Genomic DNA, 21,415 nt, shown 5'->3' with positions numbered 1-21,415 from the left:
ACATGAAACCCCAACTCAGTGAGGATAGAAATAGACTCAGACTAAAGATGAAGACTAATGGAGTGTTCTCAGTCAAACACTGTAATAATAAAAAGGGGCATGTTAAACATTACTGATTTAATTTTACATCAAAATCTGATGTTAAAAGTTGCATTTGATGGTTCTGGTTTATCATTGACAAACACATTGCTAGATACAGGATTTCGAATTTTTATACATTTAGTTTTTTAAAGAGATGAACGCGAATATTGATAAAACAACCCAATGTTTTCTCAGTTTTATTGAAGTATTTCCAGTCTTTCCGGGTCTCTGGACCTGATGTCAAGAGATCAGACAGGGTTGAAGTGATAAATTTGGTCAGTGTGTTCAGTTCTGTGCATTTGGTTGTCTAAACGTTTGTTGATGTTTTTCATGTTAAATGGATCAAGACTTATGAGTAATAAGGTTACATCTGAGTGGAGAGCAGAGCCTTCCACATTGCAAACCAAATATTAGTGAGATTTCAAAAAGTAATGGCAAGGTATTTGTTTTTACTTTTGCTGTCAAATTGTACAAATGTATTGGTTGTTTCACAACTATTTAGTGCTGATAATGTTTAGGGATGACGTCAGCTAATGATCTTTTACTGACACCTACAGGTCAGATTCAGTACAACAGGAGTAGACTCTTTATGCTTAAGCCAATAAAAATACCATGTTGGTATTATATGCAGTATGATGGAATTTGTCATTTTAATTTTTTTTACAAATTAAATTGAAAGTTGAGGAGATTTAGTTTTAATTCATTAGATTTAAATATTTAAATGAAGAGGAACTTTTAACACTGCATGGATGTCTTAACTGGTTTGATGTGAACATTTGAATTTGGAATATTACTCCGTGAAAAAAATAACTAAGACAGTTCATATAATACAAACATTATTTTGCAGATTTTATTTTGTCTAGTTTACATCTCAGTATTAAATGACACAAACCAACTGAACTTTCCAAAGTCATTTATCACCTTTCATAAAGAGGATTAAATTAAATAAATACGCAATAATCACAGATATGTCTAAAATAAGAGCGGAATTTCTTCTGAGTGATGTTACTCTTGAGATTCCGTCTTGTTGAAAATCTCAATAGTCTCTCCCTCCCTGAGCTTCAACAACACTTGCTGGAGGTGCCACCTAGTGACAGAAGAGATGACAATTATCTCCTGTACAACAATATACATTATAAAACAATGAACAACTCTGAAGAGTTTGGACTAGAAACTAGTTCTGAGATTTTAACAGGTAAAATCTGGTTACCTGTTCATGAGAGTGTCTCTGGTTGAAGATGTGTAGAGATAACCTCCAGTATTTGACCCAGTAACTGGAATCTTTAACTGGAATTTACATAAATGAGGATTAAAATAATGCTGACCAGCAGCAAACATATACATGTTAAATAAATACTGTCAATAAATACACTTTTAAGAATATTCTGATGTGCTGTACAGAAAAGCCAGTCCATCATATGAATCTAATGTTAAGATGCTGACCTGTGCACTGTTGTGGTCCATGCGGTTGTGTCTGTCTGATAAATGGATGTTGTGGATTTTTAAAGGGGGTGCACCAAGACTGGCCATGGCTGTAGAATTATTGTTTAACTCTTCAAGGGCCAGGCGGTAGTACTCTGATTTACCAAAATTTTCTGTAAGAGAGAACAAATGCATAAAACATTTTAACAGGTATCAAATGCAGTAATTAATGCATGCAATGCTGGTGACTTACTCTGCATAAGGTAATACATCATAGCGCAGCCTCCGCCAGTAACCACGGTGATGAAGATAGTCATCTGCTGCAGGAGACTTGTTGATCGACTCATCTTGAGTTCAGGTAAACTGTATGAAAGTTTGTGCACTTTATAGAACAGCAGCGATGGAAGCAAATTTGATTTACCTTAAAACTTTATACATCCCACCGAAACGAATGCACTAAAAGTACACATTTTTGGAGAGACTCTAAAACATTTTGATGCCTTGGCTTTTCTAAATAAAATTTTCTAAGCAAAAATAAAAACAACCAACTATTGTTAAAGTAACCAACTTTTTCCATGTTCAGCATACGTGGGAATCTTCAATACATCACGAAGTCAGCTAATTGGCTCAGTAGACGAAGGTATTATATACGGTTGTTTATTTAATTTGTTTAGTTTTTTTTACATTTTGGGGCAATAAGAAATAGCCATAATTTCGGTTGTGTTCATTCAATTACTGTGGCAAATAGCAGTAGCAACATGGTTCATTGATATCACAATATTTTTTATACTTTTTATACATCCTATTCATGCATCATAAGATTTCGTAAACCAGTGTCCTTTAAACAATACCATAGTACTATTACCCTGTACAAGCAAGTAGAAGTGTAAACACTTTTCGATTGTACGTAATTTATGTAAACATTACTGATATTACTGTAGCTTACAATACAAGGTGTTATCATTGTCCTAACGAGTCCCCCATTTTTAAATGATTACTACGTGATAAATGCCTTACACAATGCCTAGTTTAATTACAGAAGCTTCCGATTATACTTACGTAGATCTAAAATGTGGCCTATACTATTTATATTATGAACTTACCATCACATTACATAATTTAAAAAACTAACTAAAGCGTTAGATGGGCGCGGCCATGTTCGTTAAAAAAACTTTATTTAACCAGTTGAGATGTGATGAAGGACAAACGAGTAGATCTCTAGCGATGTATTATGCTACAACAAACGACATATACGTCAATGTTTGAGTGTATGTTTTAATAAAAAATAAGTAATACATTTTAACCTGATCACAACTACATTTATAAGTATTTATAAAATCCCTTTAAGAAAAGTCTCCGCACTCAGTGTCCATATTTGCAACACCCCCGGGGATCTCATACAATACCTAAAGTCGTATCTACATGAATAAGGGGGTACACCGATATCTTTAGAACCGCCCGAAAAAATTATAGTTAAATAATATTTCCAGACAGAAAATAATACGAAACTTACTCTAACATGATTCTTCCAAAAATGTTTGAATTATTTATTTTACTTTAATGCATATGAAATTTACCAAATAAATAATAAGATTTACCTCTTAATTAACAAAAATACTATTTTATTAAAAATATATATAAAAAATATTTTGAAGATCTGTACAGTACGGAGCTCCTCCACCGGAGAATCCTTTACTATTGATTCGGATTAGAAATCGGGACTTTATTCAATGGAATTGCCGCGTGTTACACCTTTTGCCTATTCATAACAGAACTGCGGCGTCTTGTTATTGTTTACGATCTTTGGTATCCATCACGAGTGACGTCAGACGCGCTGTGTGTTACGAAAAAGAGTTACGAAAGTTCTTTCAGTTCCCACATTAGGTTGTTCGGTTTGCTCTTCTCTGCAAGTGTATTAGAGATCCAAGGACTGTCATTCAGAGGTAAGGACACTGGTGTTATTTGTAGCCATACACAAATGGAAATGAATGTTTTAGCGTTGTGTAATCTCCCGTTTGTGCCCTTTTTCTTATGTTTTGCCCACGCGGTGCAGGATTAGGTAACATGACATGTTATTGTAATTAGAGTGCGGTTAGTTCTGTCATGTAATCGACCTTAATTATTTACTGAAAATCTTGTTACTTTTCTGCAGTGCCTGATGTATTGCACAAGTTTAGTGTTTTTTCAAAGCACTTGTCATGATACAAGAAACTCAAGTCATACAGCTGATATAAGATGTTGCATACGTCGTTATCAGGCAGACGCACATTCAGCAAACGCTGCTTTGTCATGCTGATTTCTGTGAATGGTCGGATCTAGCGTAAAAACATCCGACCGCACTAGCATTAACCAGCCGTACATCTGATCTTTCTGAGCTTACACAATGCAAATCACATGTCTGAATGTCACCAATGTCTGTTTTGTGTAGGAATCATGCTTGGATCAGTGGTGGTGGGTTTAGGCATTGCAGGATGTGTCAGATTAAGAGAGCTACTCGCCCCTTTACCAGCCAGTGCTGCTGACAAACTCACTATCAAAGGCTTTGTTTCAAGGTCAGTACATCAGCCTAAGATTCATCCATTTTTATATAACTCTCTCTCTCTCTGTCTCTCTCTCACTCTCTCACTCTATATATATACTGTATATATTGTATAAAGAGTTTGGTTCAAAAATGAGATAACTCAACTGCTGCTTGATTGATATTAATCAGAATGCTCAATAAAAAAAACATGATTTTTGAGACATTTTAGAAACAGAGTTTCATATTGGAACCTAACACTTCAAATATATATTTGACATATTATGATATTATAGAAGAACGTGTGTGAATGTTTATCTATAAGTGATTTAAATGGTCAAATGAACATAGATGCTATTTTCCGTGTGATTGCTTTCTGTTTCCTTATATGTTTTTTTGTGTAGGAGGAGCCTTGAAGATCAGCAGGGAGTGAAACAGATCACCATGAGCGAAGCATTAAGCAGAGATGATATCCAGGTGGCTTTTATATGCACGGAAAACACGAATCATGAAGAACACATCAGGTGATCCACACACATCTTCTCTTTATTAATGATCATATCTTGTAACCCTACACATGTTACTGATCCTCCCTCATTTCTTTTCATCCTCAGACAATTTCTGGAGGCAGGAAGGCACGTGTGCGTGGAGTATCCCATGACTCTTAGCTACGGGTCTGCAGTGGATCTATGGGATCTGGCTCAAGAGAAGGGTGAGCTGCAGACGTGACCTTCATCTCTTGAATCAAGCCTGAAATCACATGAAATCATTTGTTCATATTTGAACTGTCACAAATTGTTACAATCAGCGCTGTTGTCAGCCAGCCACACTATTTACTTTTTTATCTTACCTTCAGGGTTGGTGCTACATGAGGAACATATTGAACTTCTCACTCCTGATTTCAAACAGCTGAAAAAAAACATAGTTGGAAAAACGCTGGAGGAAGGAACGCTGCACTTCACAGGTATTATGCGTAATCATTAAACTGTCATCCCAACAACAATTTCTGTTTTTGAGGGGTATGTTTCGTTTAGTCGTTTAATAGATTTCATTTTGTTCATGACTTCCATCTATATTATTTTTATATTTCATCATGTGTCTTTTGTGGTTCTTAGGTGGCTCATTGAAGCCAGATTTTGGATTCCCGTCATTCAGTGGCATTGCCAGATTGACCTGGTTGGTTGATCTTTTCGGGAACCTTACAGTTACATCAGCGTCTCTGGTGGAGGAGAAGGGGAAGAAATACATGAAGATGACGGCCCACCTTTTAACACAACAACAGAAGTAAGACCGTCACCATTTCTAACAGTAACCCCTCCTTAAAGGGATACTCAACCCAAAAATGAAAATTCTGTCAAAGAAAGATATTTGGAAAAATGTTAGCAACTGGCGATTATTGGATATCATTGACTAACATAGTAGGAAAGATGAAAAAGTTAGTGAATGTTGCCCCAGAACGGGTTGCTTTCCTAAATTCTTCAAATATCTTATTCTGTACTCTGTAGTTGTACAATGACGCTCATTGGTTAGAGCATGGCGTTAGCAACGCCAAGGTCATGGGTACGATCCCAAGGATTGCACATAGTTAAAAGCAAATGTATATAATAATGGAATGCATGTCGCTTTGGATAAAAGCATTTGTTGATGTAAATGTAATGTAAAATCTAATTTTGTGTTCAACAGAACAAAAAAGCTAAAAAAACATTTACAACTAGTCACAGGTGACCCAGAATTGTCAATCACTAACATTTTTACAAATATCTTTCTTTGTGTTTAACCAAACAAAGAAATGTATACCAGTTTTGAACAACATGAGGGTGAGTAATTTAAGATAGAATTTAAATTTTTAGGTGGATCTTTATAAAGAAATGGAAACTTAATGCTGATGTAGTTGATAATTTGGCAGGCTTTAGATTCCGCTTTATAAAGGGAATTTTTTATGCTTTCATGTAACTGATCATTCATTTTAAGATTCTACCTTATTATTTTGTTTGTCTTTGCAAAACCATGATGCTACAGTATGATGCTGGAGGGTTGTGAGTGGATGCTGGATGTTATAATTTCATATTGATAACTACAAGCCTTGTGTTTGTTTATTTATCTGTCACAGACCGCTTACATGGATCGAAGAACGAGGTCCAGGGCTAGGCAGAGCCAAGCACGTTAACTTCCGCTTCCAGGACGTCGCCATCACTGAACTACCTGCCGGTCAGCGGGAGTCGGTGGGTCTATTCATGCAGGATATGGTGCTGTTTGGCCAGAAGCTGCAGGGAGACGTGCCGGCTGAGGAGCTTCAGGCCGAGAAGAACAGAATCCTGCACTGTCTGGAGCTGGCAGACCGCATACGACAGCTCAGCTAGAGCAGACAGGCGTGAAACTGCACAGATGGATGATAGAAATGAACCGAGCTGAAGGCCTGTTTGTCAATTTTGCCTTAACGTCTGCGGTGGTATTAAGGGATTGAGGTTTTAGAACAGATGCAACAGATCTGAATGTTTTTTTTAATGTTAAGGGAATAGGTCTGTCGTCATTTACTGACCCTCATGTTGTTACACAATAAAGTTCATATTATACAGTGGCATAACATTTTGACTACAGGCAGCTTTTTGGAAGAAAATCATGAAACTCAAGCAACATGAGTGGTGTGCAAATTACACTTTCATTGTTTTTATTGAACTATTTTAAGATTTGAGGCTTGAAAATTGATTTGAATTAAATTTTACAGCTAGAATTGCAAAAACAGGAATCGTGTAATTGTATTAGATTAGAAACAAAATTTTGATTTGAAATGTGATGTCTTTGTTTTACGTATAATCAGTAAACTAACACATTCCTTTATTATATCACGTGATTCATAACTCTAGTGTTTATCAATTAACGTTACACAGCTGGTTTGTTACTAATCAACAGAAAAAATGTCTTGCTGAACACATGCTGATGTGGGCTTGTAGGTTAGTTATGGTGACATGTGACGCTCAGAGTTCAGCATTTCTGCAAGAGTGCCAAACATCCAGTGTTAACCTCCAGTGACTGGAATTATTCTTCATTTTGGTTTTTGCAAAGCAAGATCTTCATGATCCTGTTGTGTGATGTGATTAAAGCTTTGTTTTTTTATCACCTTTGTATTTATAGGTTTTGATCTTTTGAAGAAATCTGCCAGTTAAGTAAAAAATTAGCTTGTTTGTTTTACGTGTCATAAGACTTGAGAAAAATGAAAGTAAAAAGAAGTGGAGACAGCACCCGGAGAGCAAAGATAACTTATTTAATGTTTAGTCAATGTTGAATTTGTTATTTTAAATATTAAAGGGATTCACCCAAAAATGATAATTTGTTATCATTTACTCACCTTAGAGTTGTTCCAAATCTGTATACATTTCTTTGTTCTGATAAACACAAAGAAAGATATTTGGAAGACGGCTTATATCCAAACAGATCTTGCCCCCCATTGACTCCCATAGTAGGAACAAATACAAACTAGGTAAAACAGGACAGACAAAAGACTTTGGGTCACAGCAAACAAAGATATTGGTTAACTGTTTAGATTCGTTAAAAAAAAAACATGCCTCTATTTTCTGTTGAACACAAGAGACGACATTTTGAAGAATCTAGGACAGCAAACAGTTCTGGGGCACTTTTGACTACCATTGTTATTTTTTCTCCTATGGGAGTCAATGGGTGGTGAAATCTGTCTGGTTATAAGCATTCCTTCAAATATCTTTCTCTGTGTTCACCAGAACAAAGAAATGTATACAGATTTGGAACGACTCAAAGGTGAGTAAATGATGAAAGAATTTTCATTTCTGGGTGAGGTCTCCCTTTATTTTCTTTGCTGTCTGAGAAGGTTTGATAAATAGAGGCATGTTTTTTAACGAATCTAAACAGTTAACCAATATCTTTTATGGCGGTGACCCAAAGTCTTTTGTCTGTCCTGTTTTACCTAGTTTGACCATTTTTGTGACATTTTCATTTACTTTCTTTTGCCTCAAGTCTCATGACTGTTTTAATAGTTTCATCAATAATTCACAAAATCATTCTGTACAGACATGATCATAAAAAGTGAATAATATAAGCATTAACTTATAGGCTACTATAAAAATTTATAAATATTTACATTTAGGCATTTGGCAGACGCTTTTATACAAAGCAACTTACATTGCTTAATCCTATACATTTTACATAGGTATTTGCAATCCCCTGGGATCGAACCCACAACCTTGCATTGTTAACACAATGCTCTTACCACTGATCTACAAGAAAGCTATTTATTTCCATCCATCCTGTTTTTCTCAATACTAAACTAGCCTTCTCTAATGATTTCTGACAGGTTTATCATCATGTCTATACGAACAGTGTGCCTTCAACATTGGAACTATGTTTTTATTATTAAGACCTCAGCTGCAGCAACTAATGAAATCTGGCATTTATGAATCACAACTTAAATATGCATAAACTAATCGATGATATTATTATTGAAAGTGCAAAACCACAATTGCAACTATTATTTGAAGGGAATTTAGTCATATTGGCAGATGAGCGTTGCAAAAAGTCTCTCCTTTCACACACAGATGTAAACTTTGACCCCCTTTTATATTTCATAAATCCACATGATAATAAGAGGAAGTGAAGTGTTGCTGAAATAGTGTTTTCATTTCTTCAATCGACAGTCTCAACGTCTGATTCTCCTCCAAAGAAAAAGGTTGATAAACGTAACACTGTATTTCAGTGATACGGCTAAATAACATGGGCATAAAGGAATGTTGTAAAACAGCAATAATAGCATTGTTTTACCACAAAATACTTTATAAACACTGTAAATGCAGAGTTTCAAAAATCAAATGAAACCAAAACTCCCTCGGTGACCAGAGCTTACAGTCATAAAAAAGACCAAAGCATTTTAAAAGAACAAGTGTGGATTGACAGTGTGGATTTTTTATTAATTAACATAGTAGGTAACCTAAATGAATAAAGGAGGAAACGTTTACAGCATTAATCAATCTGATGTTGTTTATTTCCACATTTCAAGTTGCATTATAAACAAACATGAATTAACATTGAAGAAAAGTCTATTTAAAATAAATCCTTAACCTATGTTCCTAGAATAATAAAGGCTTAAAAGTGTTCATTGTTATTTCATGATGCATCGAATCTTTGTGTTTTAGTTAAAGTCTCTGGAATATCAGTGCTACTTCTGTGCATGAAGCAATTGATCTCACACAGTGAGCCTGTATATGCACACATACCTTCATCATCATGACACAAACAGAACATGACATCACCGAAGTTTAGTTTGAACAAAAATGTAAAAAAAAGCCAGAAAAAATCAGGCATGTAAAAATGTCAATGTTCAAGTTTACAGCACATCACAATGACTTAGTCTTAACCTTCAACTGACAGATCTTTCCTGACGGTTTTCATGCGTTACGCCCATCACACCCGAGAACACTACGGCATTCTGGGATGCTTCATTCAGAGTCCAAGCAATTCAAGATGACAGTCTCAACAGGAAGACGAAAAGGTCTTTGCCTCTCACGTGGACTTCTGTCGATAGTGAAGGGTCAGATCTCCACCAGTCTTCCAGATAAAATGCTTTACAGTCCTAAGGTCCATGTTTGGGTCCAAAACCTGCAAAAGATAGCAAACTTCATTCACAATGCAGCTCGATCCCAGCATTTCATGTTATCGTTTGGGTCAGTAAATTGTCTCACCTGATCCTGACACATGAGCTCAATCTTCTCCTCGGCCACCACTGCAACATCTTCCTCTTTGTCCTGCTCTCCCGGCTTCTCATTGCCCGAGGAGTTGGTGGTTTGTGACTCGGTGTCCAGGTTGATGATCTTCTCATAAACATGTTCCATCACTTTCCGCACCTGCAGCATGTCACTGGCAGACAGACGATCCCTAAAACAAGAAAGTGATGAAACTAAAACCATCTCTTTCCTGGACACTGTTTCTTAAGATTTCTAAGTGACGATAAGAATCGTGAAAAGTTTTTTAAAAAAATACTTCTTGAGTGTTTTGGCCCCGGATGATGAATGAGGTTGGAGGTAGAAAGGAATCTTGTTGAATTTTGGCATGTTTTTCTGTAAAAGAAAAATAAGTAAATATACAACAAAACACTCACGACAAATGTATGAATATATGACTGAAACACTCACATCTACAGTGATGTCAATAACCCACTGAGGTACAGTCTCATTAAGTAACATGGACTCCGTCTCTCCTCCAGAATCACGACATAATAATCTAGAATAAAAGCAGCTTACTATAAATATACAAGATACAAAAGGTCAGGTGAGTTAGAAGATCACCAGAATTGTAAATTGTTATTCTGACCTAAACAATGTTCTTCCACCTGCTTCACCAAAGATGACAGGTGTGTGAGGAGGAACCTGAAAATACCCATTGCCCTTTTGAAGTCGGCTCTCTGACTCCTGTTCACCATTTTCTAGAAAATAAAGACTTAATTATTCTAATTATTTTCTTATTTACTGTTTTAGAAACATGTCTGGAAGATTTGGTTTGAGATTGCAAAATGAATTCAAATTATATTTTAAATAACATTAGTATATATTATACTATATTTAAAAACTGGAATTAATATATTTCACATTCTTTCTGTTAAATGTTTTACTTTTGCAGTACATAAAACCAAAAAATGTTATTGCAATTCATTGTGACATGAATGCGATTAACGCTGGCATTGCACATTTGCAATATGTCCATCATTTAGATTTATCGCGCAGCCCTATTACAGAAAACTAAAAACTATTTCATTCAAACTTTGTACATTCTTTTTATTTTTGCCCTTCGAGAATCCTGGAACATCATGTAAACTTTAGAAATAAAGGTGTACCGTGGTTGTGCTCGCTCTCCTCCTCATCCATCGGGTTACTATGGGTTCTGGGCCAAAATTCCAGTAGGGCCTGTAGAAGAAGCCCACCCAGATTTACTGTAACAAACACAAACACGGTTATTATTGTGAGGTCAGAACATGAATGTTTTAAAAACAATGAGAGAGAAAATACAGTATTGCTTACTGCTGCTTAATCACGTCTATATAGTTGTATTCTTTATTTATATTCATATATCATTGAGCAACTAGATATTAACAAATCCTGGAATTCTCAAGTCATATCACAAACATTTTTGCAAAGCGGTTAAAAATATTGTATATCAGCTATTGAGCTTTTAGAGAACTACTTGAGTTTCACAAACATAGTGATGCACTATAGGAAGACATAATTCAGAAACATACATTTAGGGTCAGAACCATCTTGACTTGTAAAACCAGCATCTTTAGCCGCCACCCAAGCAGCGAAACAATCGCTTTCCTCCAGTGTGATTGTCAACATCTAAACAAAAGAACAAAGTCACTCAACCTGTTATTTTGATCAGAAACAGATCAAGATCAATGGGTCTCTTATACTCGCCCCTGTTTTAAGATCTACGGAAAACCAATTTGGCACGTAGACCATCTTGAACCTCTTTTTCATTTCTTCATCAAAGTCTACTTTCCCCAGATCTTCCCCTTTACACGCCTACAAAACATCAAAACACAATTCCATGATTGTTGGCTATAAGACGCATGGCAGGTAACGGTGAATGGTGATGATCTGCTCTTACTTTGAGGATGTCACATAATGCCACATTGTTATCTGTGTCTTTGGTGAGAATGTGCCGTTTGTCATTGAGAATATGACACTGAACGATGCTGGTGCCACCTGAAATCGAGAGCAAAGTAAAAAAACATAAACTTAATTTCCTCCAGCATTATTGAGTGATTGTTAAAGAATAAACATGCACATTTGATGCTGACAGTCAGATGTATTTTCTGCTGGTTATTCACCTTTGATGACTTGCTCGGGTTGAGTGCACAGTGGAGTTAAAGGGGCGCTGCAGTCATTGTCATAATCCCCAGATGTCCTGAAGTTAAGCATTCCCTTCAGAGACTGAAACAAACACACATGAGCTGGTTAACAGAATGAAGTCAGACCAAAAATGTCTCATGACACAACTAGAAATTATTAAAATAAAAATGAGTAGTTCACCCAAAAATGACCATTCTGATAAAATGACTTAAGAACTACTATTGTTATCCTTAAACTCTCTTTTAAAGGAAACATGGGTTAATGCTCACCCATTTGTTTACAAATGATTTGGTCGTGGCCACCCATATGGCTTGAGGAGGATCTGCTGATCTGTCCAACTCCATCTGCATAGAGTCAAAAATCAAAGAAAAATTCAACAGAAGATATTAGAAGAACTTGTTGCCAGAGCTTTTTTTACATACCAAGCACTACAAGCCAGCCTCAAACATTCACAACTCTTGTTTAACAGTGATGTGGCTTTCAGATTCCTTCAGTTTTCTGATTGTTGTATCCTGTTTATCTTTTTCTTGTACACACTTTGCCTAAGTCAGACCTCTTGCTCACCTTTAGAACCGGAGCAGTCTCTTCACACACCAGCACACGTGCGTCGGGGTTACGCAGATCTGTGCAGTAGATCTTTTTGTCCCGTCCACCGGAGTAGACGTGTGTGAAGGCCTCGTTCACCTGCAGGACCCACACGCCTTCGTCATGGACCCGGTATGTGGCGATACACCGCTGCTGGCCGAGAGACCACAATCGTATCGTGCCATCCGAGCTACCGGAGAGACACTAGACAGGGAATGAGGGTTGCGATATGATATTATGTATGGATCACAATACCATACTGTAATCCTTTACTTGTTTCTCTTTCATTCTCATTTTACTTTGGGAATTTGCACAATTATATATTCTAGAAAAATAATGACAAATGCATAGTATGTGGTAAAATATCAATTTGTGCTTTAAAATAATGACTTTCTAACAAGGGAGCCTTCCGAGGCATAACATTCAGCCTTCAAGACCTACCTGAGTTCCGTCTCTGTTTAGCAATAAAGATCGGACATTGTCTGTGTGACCTTTCAGCTTCATTAATTTGGCACATGTGCGTGGATCCCAGACCCTCAAGACCTTACACAAAACACAAACCAGCCCTTTAACATACAAAAAGTCTTAACATTTCAACCTGTAGTAACATGAACATCAGTGAGCTTTTTCTTTGCTCAAACTGTGTAAATAAAACATCTCAAACACAAACCTTCTCTGTGGATCCTGAGATGATAGCTGTTCCCGACTGGTTCATTGCAAGACTGTAGATGGAGTCCTTATTTCCGCTCAATGAAGAAGCTGTATGAAGAGAGAGACAGACAATGCAGCACTCACTTTGTTTTCAAGATAATTTGTTCAATTACTTAAGAACTCCAATCAAGAGATATAAAACAGAATGTTGACTCACTCGTGACAGTGTTGTTAGAGGCGGTCAGAGCCGTAAGTGTGTTCACATCCCACAAAAAGATCTGTCTGTCCAGCCCGGCCGAAGCCACCAGCTCTTTGTCTTTAGCATATGCTAAAGCTTTGACGTAATCCTGAAGAACCACAACCACCTCAGACATTATTAACACAGACTTGTGTTGTAAAGAAAAAGCAAGAACTTTCTCCAAATTAAAATCGGATTGGGTACAAATATTAAAAACATACAAACCTTATGTGTCCGTAATGTAGACATGCAGAATCCTTTGTGTGCGTTCCAGACTTTGACTGTGGTATCTGAAGAGGCCGATACCACTACAAGACAGAACAATCTACTGAAATCAAGATACACTTCTGCATTTAAATTTACATCTGATGGTCGTCAAACAGCCTGACGTTTCTGCACAAAGGATTTGAGATGCTTAGACGCACATGTTTTTCCATTACAGCAGAGGATGATGTCATTCACCCAGTCTGTGTGATGCTCCATTGAAGCGATGTACGAGTCCTGCTGTAACAACAGAAACAAAATAAGAAATGCACATTAAACATTTTGAGGATAATGAATGTTTTGGAGTATAAACAGCTTTTAATACTGGCTATAGAAAAACTGTCATTTTAACAGCTGACAGAGGAATGATAGACCAATCCATTTCTTGATCAACAAGACGCATTTATGTTTACAAGTCAATTAGGAAATGCAGGTTGTACTTTGTGTTGATTGACAGTCCATATTCTGATGATGGAGTCTCTGCCCGCTGTGAAGAGTCTGTTAAGAGTAGGATCTAACTGAAGAGCATTGACACCATTACGATTGTATTTCTCCACTTCATCTCTGATCACATAAGAAACCTGCGAACAAACCATTATTATTAACACGACAGATAAAGTAATTTAGATAACAATGAGAGCAAACAGGCTTCTAAATCTGTCATAAAAAGATCATTCCTGTCGGTTGTGCCATCTTGTAAACACACAAAGATGATCATTGCATGGTATTCTTTTTAGCAATATTATGTACCGTGATAGTACAGTGGCATACCATCACCGCACGCTGTATTATGAATAACATGAACTATGGCACAGTGATCAAACCATCTATTAAATAACGCAATTCATCCATTTATTAATAACAAGTATTAAGTGTAATCGTATCAAGACAGCACGTGTCGATTAAATGAGTTTAAGATAATTTTCAAACGTCCTAAGATATTACCTGTACTTTCCTTCGTCCTGCAGCGTTCTGCCTGTGAAGGGTCGCCATCTTCCTTGTTGACAATCACAGAATGCGTCACTTCCGCTGAGGATGGGAAGTAGTCAAGAACGTGAAGTCACATTCGTTTGCTCCATACACGCCTACACGTCCTCCATCGTGGAACGGTGAACATTACAGGAAAATCAACGAGTTTGCCAAGATTTCAAAACATTGCACAGCCCCTTTTTTAAAGTACCAAAATGAATGAAATTTCAAATTAAATGAAATTTATGGCGTGGGGTAGTTGGGAAACCTTTCACAGGCGAGTATTACGTGCATACATTTTAATGTTGTGTTAGCTAGCAACATTGTCTTGTATTGTGTTAGTTAATGACTATCCTTTTGGTTTAACATTTTTAACATATGGACGTGGATCTTCACAACAGCGCATACCACTTGATATTCATGCATGCATCCTGCAGAAGCTGTCAAAGTTTTCGCAAATGTTCATGTGTCAAAATGACCTATGTAGCCAATAGCTATGAAGAAACAGACGCTATAATGTACATGCTCCTAAAGCTCACTAGAGGAATCGTTGACAGACACTTTAGTTTTCAATAAATGAAGTAAACACATTTTTAGAATAGAGGCTTGAATCTGAAAACTGTGGTGATAACTTTTAGTAATGTAAAACTGTTACGAAATGGGTTCATTAAATGTTTTTAAAACTTTTAATTTAAAGTAGCTGAACAGTAGCAATATCATATTAAGATTTTGTCATGATGCAGTTAGAATCCTGCCATTATGTTTTATTAATAAGATTACCACGGTAAATGTAATTTAGGAAAAGAACAAAATATGGTTGTCGCTGTCTGTAAGTTTGTTAATACTTTAATAAAGTGTAGAGGGTGTACTATAGTTGTTGCCCTGGCTTGATCCAAGAACCTCCGTAGGTCCAAAATGCATCAGCTACAAGAGTTCTTACAAGAACAAAAAAGTATGATCATATGTGACCCTTGACTTAAATTGAACGGGAAAAAACATTGTATGGTTCAAAATAATATTTTTTATGCCTAAAATCATTAGGGCCCGGCTTTTCAAAAGGTTTAATCCGCATAAAATTGATCCGGATTTAGTAATCCTTTTTTTGCGATCCGTGATCACGTTATCCATCTTACTTTTGGAGCCAGTTTTTTAAAGCAACATCGGATTGGATCAATCTGTTTCGGATAGGAACTTTTCAGGATCACCAAATCTGGATAACCAGTGCTGGATAACCAGTGCTCAAACAGGATAGGAAATCACAATGTAGAACTATAGATATGTAAATAGCAACAAGTAGAATAGCCAGTGTGGGGTCAATATAAGTTTATTTTTATTTGAAATGAAAACACACACATTTAAAAAAAACTAAAAACAAGAAAAACCCCACCCCATCCTCTTCCAGCAGTCCGCTCATCTGAGACCTACAACACAAACAATTGAGCAATTGAGCGTTTAAATGGAGTTCTGAGAGCAGAACCACAGAAAGCAAGCATGCAACATAACCCTTGCCTGTATTGTCCTGCACAACATCGCTACTAAGTGCGATGTCCCTCTCTGCGATGCACCTGAGCCCCTTGGAGACCCTAACCAACCTCCTGCATTCTGCCAGAACGAGCAAACAGGACGTGCAACAAGGGACGAAACAGTTAGACATTATTTCTGATTTGGATTTGTTTTTGATTTCAAAATTCAGTGATTGCCATTCTTTGCATTTTTTTGGTTATTCTGTAATCATTGCATGCATCACTAATACATATTCTAAGAACAAAAATATTTTCGATTGTGATGAATATATACATCAATTAGTGACAGAGTAAAATGTATTGTTTTTGGTCAATTTTGACAGCTGTTTGGAGGATTATTTTATGAGGCCAAACTCTTTCTACTTTGCTGTAGGCCTATACTGAAAGGCTTAATATGTTAAAGCTTACCTGATCACTGTAGCCTGACGGATGAACAAATAAAATTAAAACCTTGTGAATAAATAGGATATCTTGTAAGATACTGCATGATCCAAATATAGTATTATTTGATACATTTTTTTAAGTTTTCATTACATTTTGGGCATTGAATCCACCCTCCTGATGGGATCAATTTAATCCAGATTTTTTGGATCAAAGTGATCCAAATCCTACAAAAAAGTTCTGAAAAACCCAAACTAAAGGTTTGATCCGGATCAAAACCAAGATTGGATTACGTGATCTAATCCGATTATGTAATCCGTTTTTTCTTTTGAAAAACACATTTTCAAGATTTGATCCAATCCGTTATCCAAAATCCTAGTGGATTACTTTTGAAAAACCGGGCCTAGGATGCTAAATTAAGATGATGCATGCAAATTTCCTACCATTAATATATCAAAACTTTAGTTTTGTGAGTGGATTCAGCAAAATCGCTAACAAAAATGGCCAGAAACATGCCTCAACTTCACTCGTAGCTGCCCGCTCTTTAGGAATTAGCCAATCACTCAAGTTTGGTATAGACTATGTAAGTGTTGGGTAAGTTATTCTTAAATTTACTAGTTATTAATTACATATTCAATATTGTAATGGAATTACTTTACAGATTACTCTCCCCAAAAAGTGTCTAATTAGTTATTACTAATTACATTTCTATATTCTACATCAACCTTAATAAGAATGGATTCAAGGATAGACATGAAATGGTTTAATTCGTTCAAGTAAATAATAAATAACTACATCAATTATTCTTATTAATTGACCAAAGAATAAAAATGTGAGGAGGATACATTAGAGGATACATTTTTAAGTAATTTCCACTATCGAATACATGACACAGAATTTAGTTAAATTTCTTTAGAAGTAACTGTAATTAAATACCAAAAAAATAAAATAAATCCCTTACTTTACTTTTCCAAGGGAAAATTAATTAAATAACAGTAACTAGTTACAGCCAACAATGATCTATGTAAGTTGAGAATTTCAGCATTCGGGTTCATTGACTATAGTATATATTCACAACGTCATAACAGCGGTAAACCCATAGAGAGCGTCAAAACAAAGTTTCCTCAAAGCAACGCCCTGCAACTGCGCCTGCAGATTCAAGATTTTCAAATAGTTGTATCTCGGCCAAATCTTTTATATCCTATCAAACCATACATCGATGGAAAGCTTATTTATTACGATATAAGACTTATTTTTTTACCCATTAGACTGGTTTTGTTGCAATTGCATCAACGCAGATGTGGACCTACACTGAAGGAAAATAAATAAAAAATCTAAAGGGATCAGCAAATAAACATGTCAATCTCAAGTTATTGTTTTATTTGAGTAATAGGCCTGCATGACCAAATCTTAAAAATGAGAAATCAGGTTTCATTCTTGATTAAAGTCACACTGCTCAAACCAGCATTTAGGTGATTCAAGATTTTAAAAAGTATTTGAAAAGATTTCATCCTTATATTCCCTCATTATTGCTATGTTCAACTAACCATCAGAAATAGGACTGGAGTCACGCCATCTGCGGTTCGGATAAGTGCGGTCACGCTATCTGCGCTTTAAATTAAAGTGCGCGTCTACATGGGGTTTTACTGTAACGATGGGTTAGGATCGTGGTTTACAGTAGAGAATATGTGAATATTCGCATTTTTTTGTTGTTTGTCTATGCATTCAGAGCACTTGGAAACGAAAACGGTTTATGGCCTTTCATATATGATGTGACGTCACGCTTAACAAGCAGATAGGAGTGTTTAATTTTTCCTTATGTTGCTGTAAGATAATCATTTAGTGGGGAATATTTTATTTTCGTTCAGAATCATGTTCAGTGTCAATTACAATAAACATTATATTACATTATACATAATTTAAGATTTAAATATGACATTTTCAGGCTGTTTAACTGTTTCATTGTGTAATAATTGCACCCCAAAGTCACAACCAATACTAACCTACAGAATTATTTAAAAAATCATAAAAATATTAAATCAAATTGTTTTCTACAACCTCCACCAGATTCTTGTTCTAAATCTCCCATAGTACCACTGTGGTGATTTTTGTGTTATTTTACTGTGTCATTGTGTAATAATTGCACACCAAAGTCACAACAAATACTATTGTACGGAATATTTAACAAAAATCATAGAAATATTAATTCAAATTGTTTTCTACAAACTCCACCAGATTATTCTTCTACATCTCCCATAGTACCACTGTGGTGATTTTTGTGTTATTTTACTGTGTCATTGTGTAATAATTGCACATCAATGTCTCAACCAATATTAACTTACAGACATATTTTAAAAATGGATACAAATATTAAATCAAATTGTTTTCTGCAAACTCCACCAGATTATTCTTCTACATCTACCCACGTACCACTGTGTCGATTTTTGTGTTATTTTACTGTTTCATTGTGTCATAATTGTACACCAAAGTCATACCCAATATTAACTTACAGACATATTTTAAAAATTCATAAAAATATTAAATCAAATTGTTTTCTGCAAACTCCACCAGATTATTCTTCTACATCTCCCATAGTACCACTGTGGTGATTTTTGTGTTATTTTACTGTGTCATTGTGTAATAATTGCACACCAAAGTCACGACTAATACTAATTTACAGACATATTTTAAAAATTCATAAAAATATTAAATCAAATTGTTTTCTACAAACTCCACCAGATTATTCTTCTACATCTCCCATAGTACCACTGTGGTGATTTTTGTGTTATTTTACTGTGTCATTGTGTAATAATTGCACACCAAAGTCACGACTAATACTAATTTACAGACATATTATTAAAAATTCATAAAAATATTAAATCAAATTGTTTTCTACAAACTCCACCAGATTCTTGTTCTACATCTCCCTTAGTACCACTGTGGTGATTTTTGTGTTATTTTACTGTGTCATTGTGTAATAATTGCACACCAAAGTCACCACTAATATTAACTCACAGACATGTTAAAAAAATTCATAAAAATATTAAATCAAATTGTTTTCTGTAAACTCCATCAGATTCTTGTTCTTCATCTCCCCACGTACCACTGTGGTGATTTTTGTGTTATTTTACTGTGTCATTGTGTAATAATTGCACACCAAAGTCACGACTAATACTAACTTACAGACATATTAAAACAAATCCTAAAAATATGAAATCAAATTGTTTTCTGCAAACTCCACCAGATTATTCTTCTACATCTCCCTTAGTACCACTGTGGTGATTTTTGTGTTATTTTACTGTGTTATTAAGTAATAATTGCACATCAAAGTCTCAACCAATATTAACTTACAGACATATTTTAAAAATTCATAAAAATATTAAATCTAATTGTTTTCTGCAAACTCCACCAGATTATTCTTCTACATCTCCCATAGTACCAATGTGGTGATTTTTGTGTTATTTTACTTTGTCTTTGTGTTATAATTGCACACCAAAGTCACAACAAATACTATCGTACGGTATATTTAAAAAAATCATAAAAATATTAAATCAAATTGTTTTCTACAAACTCCACCAGATTCTTGTTCTACATCTCCCATAGTACCACTGTGGTGATTTTTGTGTTCTTTTACTGTGTCATTGTGTAATAATTGCACACCAAAGTCACGACCAATACTAACTGTCCCCGTATACAGACATTCTCCTTGTTTCCTGTTTACATTTTTGGTCTTTGGGGTCAATATGACCCCATAATTTATAAAGGGATAAGGGGTTGTTAAGAAAAGTATAAATTTTTAAAATAGAAACAATGTATTCTTTCTTCCATTTACTTGCAATCTGTACATTTATGGTGTGTTTTGGGGGACATTAATTACTTTTTTATCAGTAAACTGCAAAATTCCTCAACTATACCATAAGCATCCATATTAAATATTTCATTTTCAGGAAAAAAAAACTCTTCATCAAAATGATTTTTTTTAAATAAAATCTTTTAAATAGTTGTTTCTGAATATTGATATAGGTGATATGTACATACTTCTGCCATCTCCTGGTTAAAGGAAAGTTTACAGTTCTAGAAAATATGTGTAATTATCGTAGACAACCAGCAGAGGCGCTTTTGAAAACCGTTCGTTACAAATTTGTTAAAACTATTAGTGTTAAAATCCATGCTCGACCTAATATAAATTAATGACTGAATCGGGAGTTAGAAATGCCGAAAAGACGACAAAAATGGGTGAGTTCTTGCTCATTTATTATACAAATTATTGCCTATTTCCAATACATGTGACTCTGATGTGCTTGCTAATATGTGCTTCTTTGCTAGTTAATGTGATTCTTAATATTTTGTCCATTAGAATATGACAACAGATTATATAGAATTAGATTCAACTTTGTTGTCATTATGCAAAGTAGTATACATTTAGTTTGCACTCGATGTACAGTTGGTTATGTACATTTTCTAATTATGTACAGAGTAATTAAACAGGTGTTCAGTCTGTCCAACATACAAATAGTGCAAATAACAGGTCCAGTGAAGTATTGAAGCAGTGTAGGATGATTATAATATGGAACTGAATTTTCTTCAAGTGAAGAAAAACATTAATTGTGAGTTTTAATATACATTTACATATAGAATTGTCTTCAAAACATTTGGAAAGGTAAGAACAATACTTCAATGTTTTATTTTAATGAATGTACTTTAGCATTTCTAACATTCTATTAAGTTTGAGATAAATGTAATTTCTGCTTTGTAATAGACATGTAAAACACACTTATGTATGTCTACCAAAATACATTTTGCAGTCCAGAAAAATATACGTATCTTTTGAGGATATTTTTAAGAACATCTTACTTACGAAACAGCTTACGAAGTCATTGTCTGATCAGAAAACATGTCTTCTGCAAGACAACAA

General features: G+C 35.3%; 3 protein-coding genes across 5 annotated transcripts; 1 reads left to right on the top strand and 2 right to left on the bottom strand.

Annotated features, from left to right (window-relative positions):
- Positions 1 to 904: 904 nt before the first annotated feature.
- Positions 905 to 2,675, bottom strand: LOC130418101 (cytochrome c oxidase assembly factor 1 homolog). Of its 2 annotated transcripts, none has more exons than XM_056744064.1 (5): positions 2,607 to 2,675; positions 1,757 to 1,866; positions 1,525 to 1,676; positions 1,292 to 1,368; positions 905 to 1,168 (listed from the first exon to the last, which is right to left on the bottom strand). In XM_056744064.1, exons 2-5 carry the CDS (start codon positions 1,848 to 1,850, stop codon positions 1,087 to 1,089), a joined length of 405 nt encoding a protein of 134 aa, XP_056600042.1. In that variant the 5' UTR covers positions 1,851 to 1,866; positions 2,607 to 2,675; the 3' UTR covers positions 905 to 1,086. The 2 variants fall into 2 exon arrangements, with proteins under 2 accessions (XP_056600042.1, XP_056600043.1); XM_056744065.1 differs by having other exon boundaries at positions 2,563 to 2,649.
- Positions 2,676 to 3,311: 636 nt separating this feature from the next.
- blvra (biliverdin reductase A) lies at positions 3,312 to 7,135 on the top strand. Its single transcript, XM_056743643.1, has 7 exons — positions 3,312 to 3,446; positions 3,932 to 4,055; positions 4,426 to 4,545; positions 4,636 to 4,733; positions 4,878 to 4,985; positions 5,137 to 5,305; positions 6,132 to 7,135. Exons 2-7 carry the CDS (start codon positions 3,937 to 3,939, stop codon positions 6,379 to 6,381), a joined length of 864 nt encoding a protein of 287 aa, XP_056599621.1. The 5' UTR covers positions 3,312 to 3,446; positions 3,932 to 3,936; the 3' UTR covers positions 6,382 to 7,135.
- Positions 7,136 to 9,011: 1,876 nt separating this feature from the next.
- On the bottom strand, positions 9,012 to 14,647 carry wdr48b (WD repeat domain 48b). 2 transcript variants are annotated; one of them, XM_056743641.1, is made up of 19 exons: positions 14,573 to 14,647; positions 14,068 to 14,208; positions 13,789 to 13,867; positions 13,589 to 13,671; positions 13,343 to 13,472; positions 13,145 to 13,233; positions 12,916 to 13,017; positions 12,454 to 12,678; positions 12,159 to 12,233; positions 11,868 to 11,970; positions 11,645 to 11,742; positions 11,452 to 11,559; positions 11,277 to 11,373; positions 10,875 to 10,970; positions 10,355 to 10,466; positions 10,177 to 10,264; positions 10,025 to 10,101; positions 9,727 to 9,919; positions 9,012 to 9,643 (listed from the first exon to the last, which is right to left on the bottom strand). In XM_056743641.1, exons 1-19 carry the CDS (start codon positions 14,618 to 14,620, stop codon positions 9,548 to 9,550), a joined length of 2,040 nt encoding a protein of 679 aa, XP_056599619.1. In that variant the 5' UTR covers positions 14,621 to 14,647; the 3' UTR covers positions 9,012 to 9,547. The 2 variants fall into 2 exon arrangements, with proteins under 2 accessions (XP_056599619.1, XP_056599620.1); XM_056743642.1 differs by having other exon boundaries at positions 13,789 to 13,864.
- Between the last annotated feature and the right edge of the window lie 6,768 nt (positions 14,648 to 21,415).

Source organism: Triplophysa dalaica, chromosome 3, assembly GCF_015846415.1.
Source record: "Triplophysa dalaica isolate WHDGS20190420 chromosome 3, ASM1584641v1, whole genome shotgun sequence".
Classification (NCBI taxonomy): domain Eukaryota; kingdom Metazoa; phylum Chordata; class Actinopteri; order Cypriniformes; family Nemacheilidae; genus Triplophysa; species Triplophysa dalaica.
This window is presented reverse-complemented; position numbering and strand designations above follow the sequence as displayed.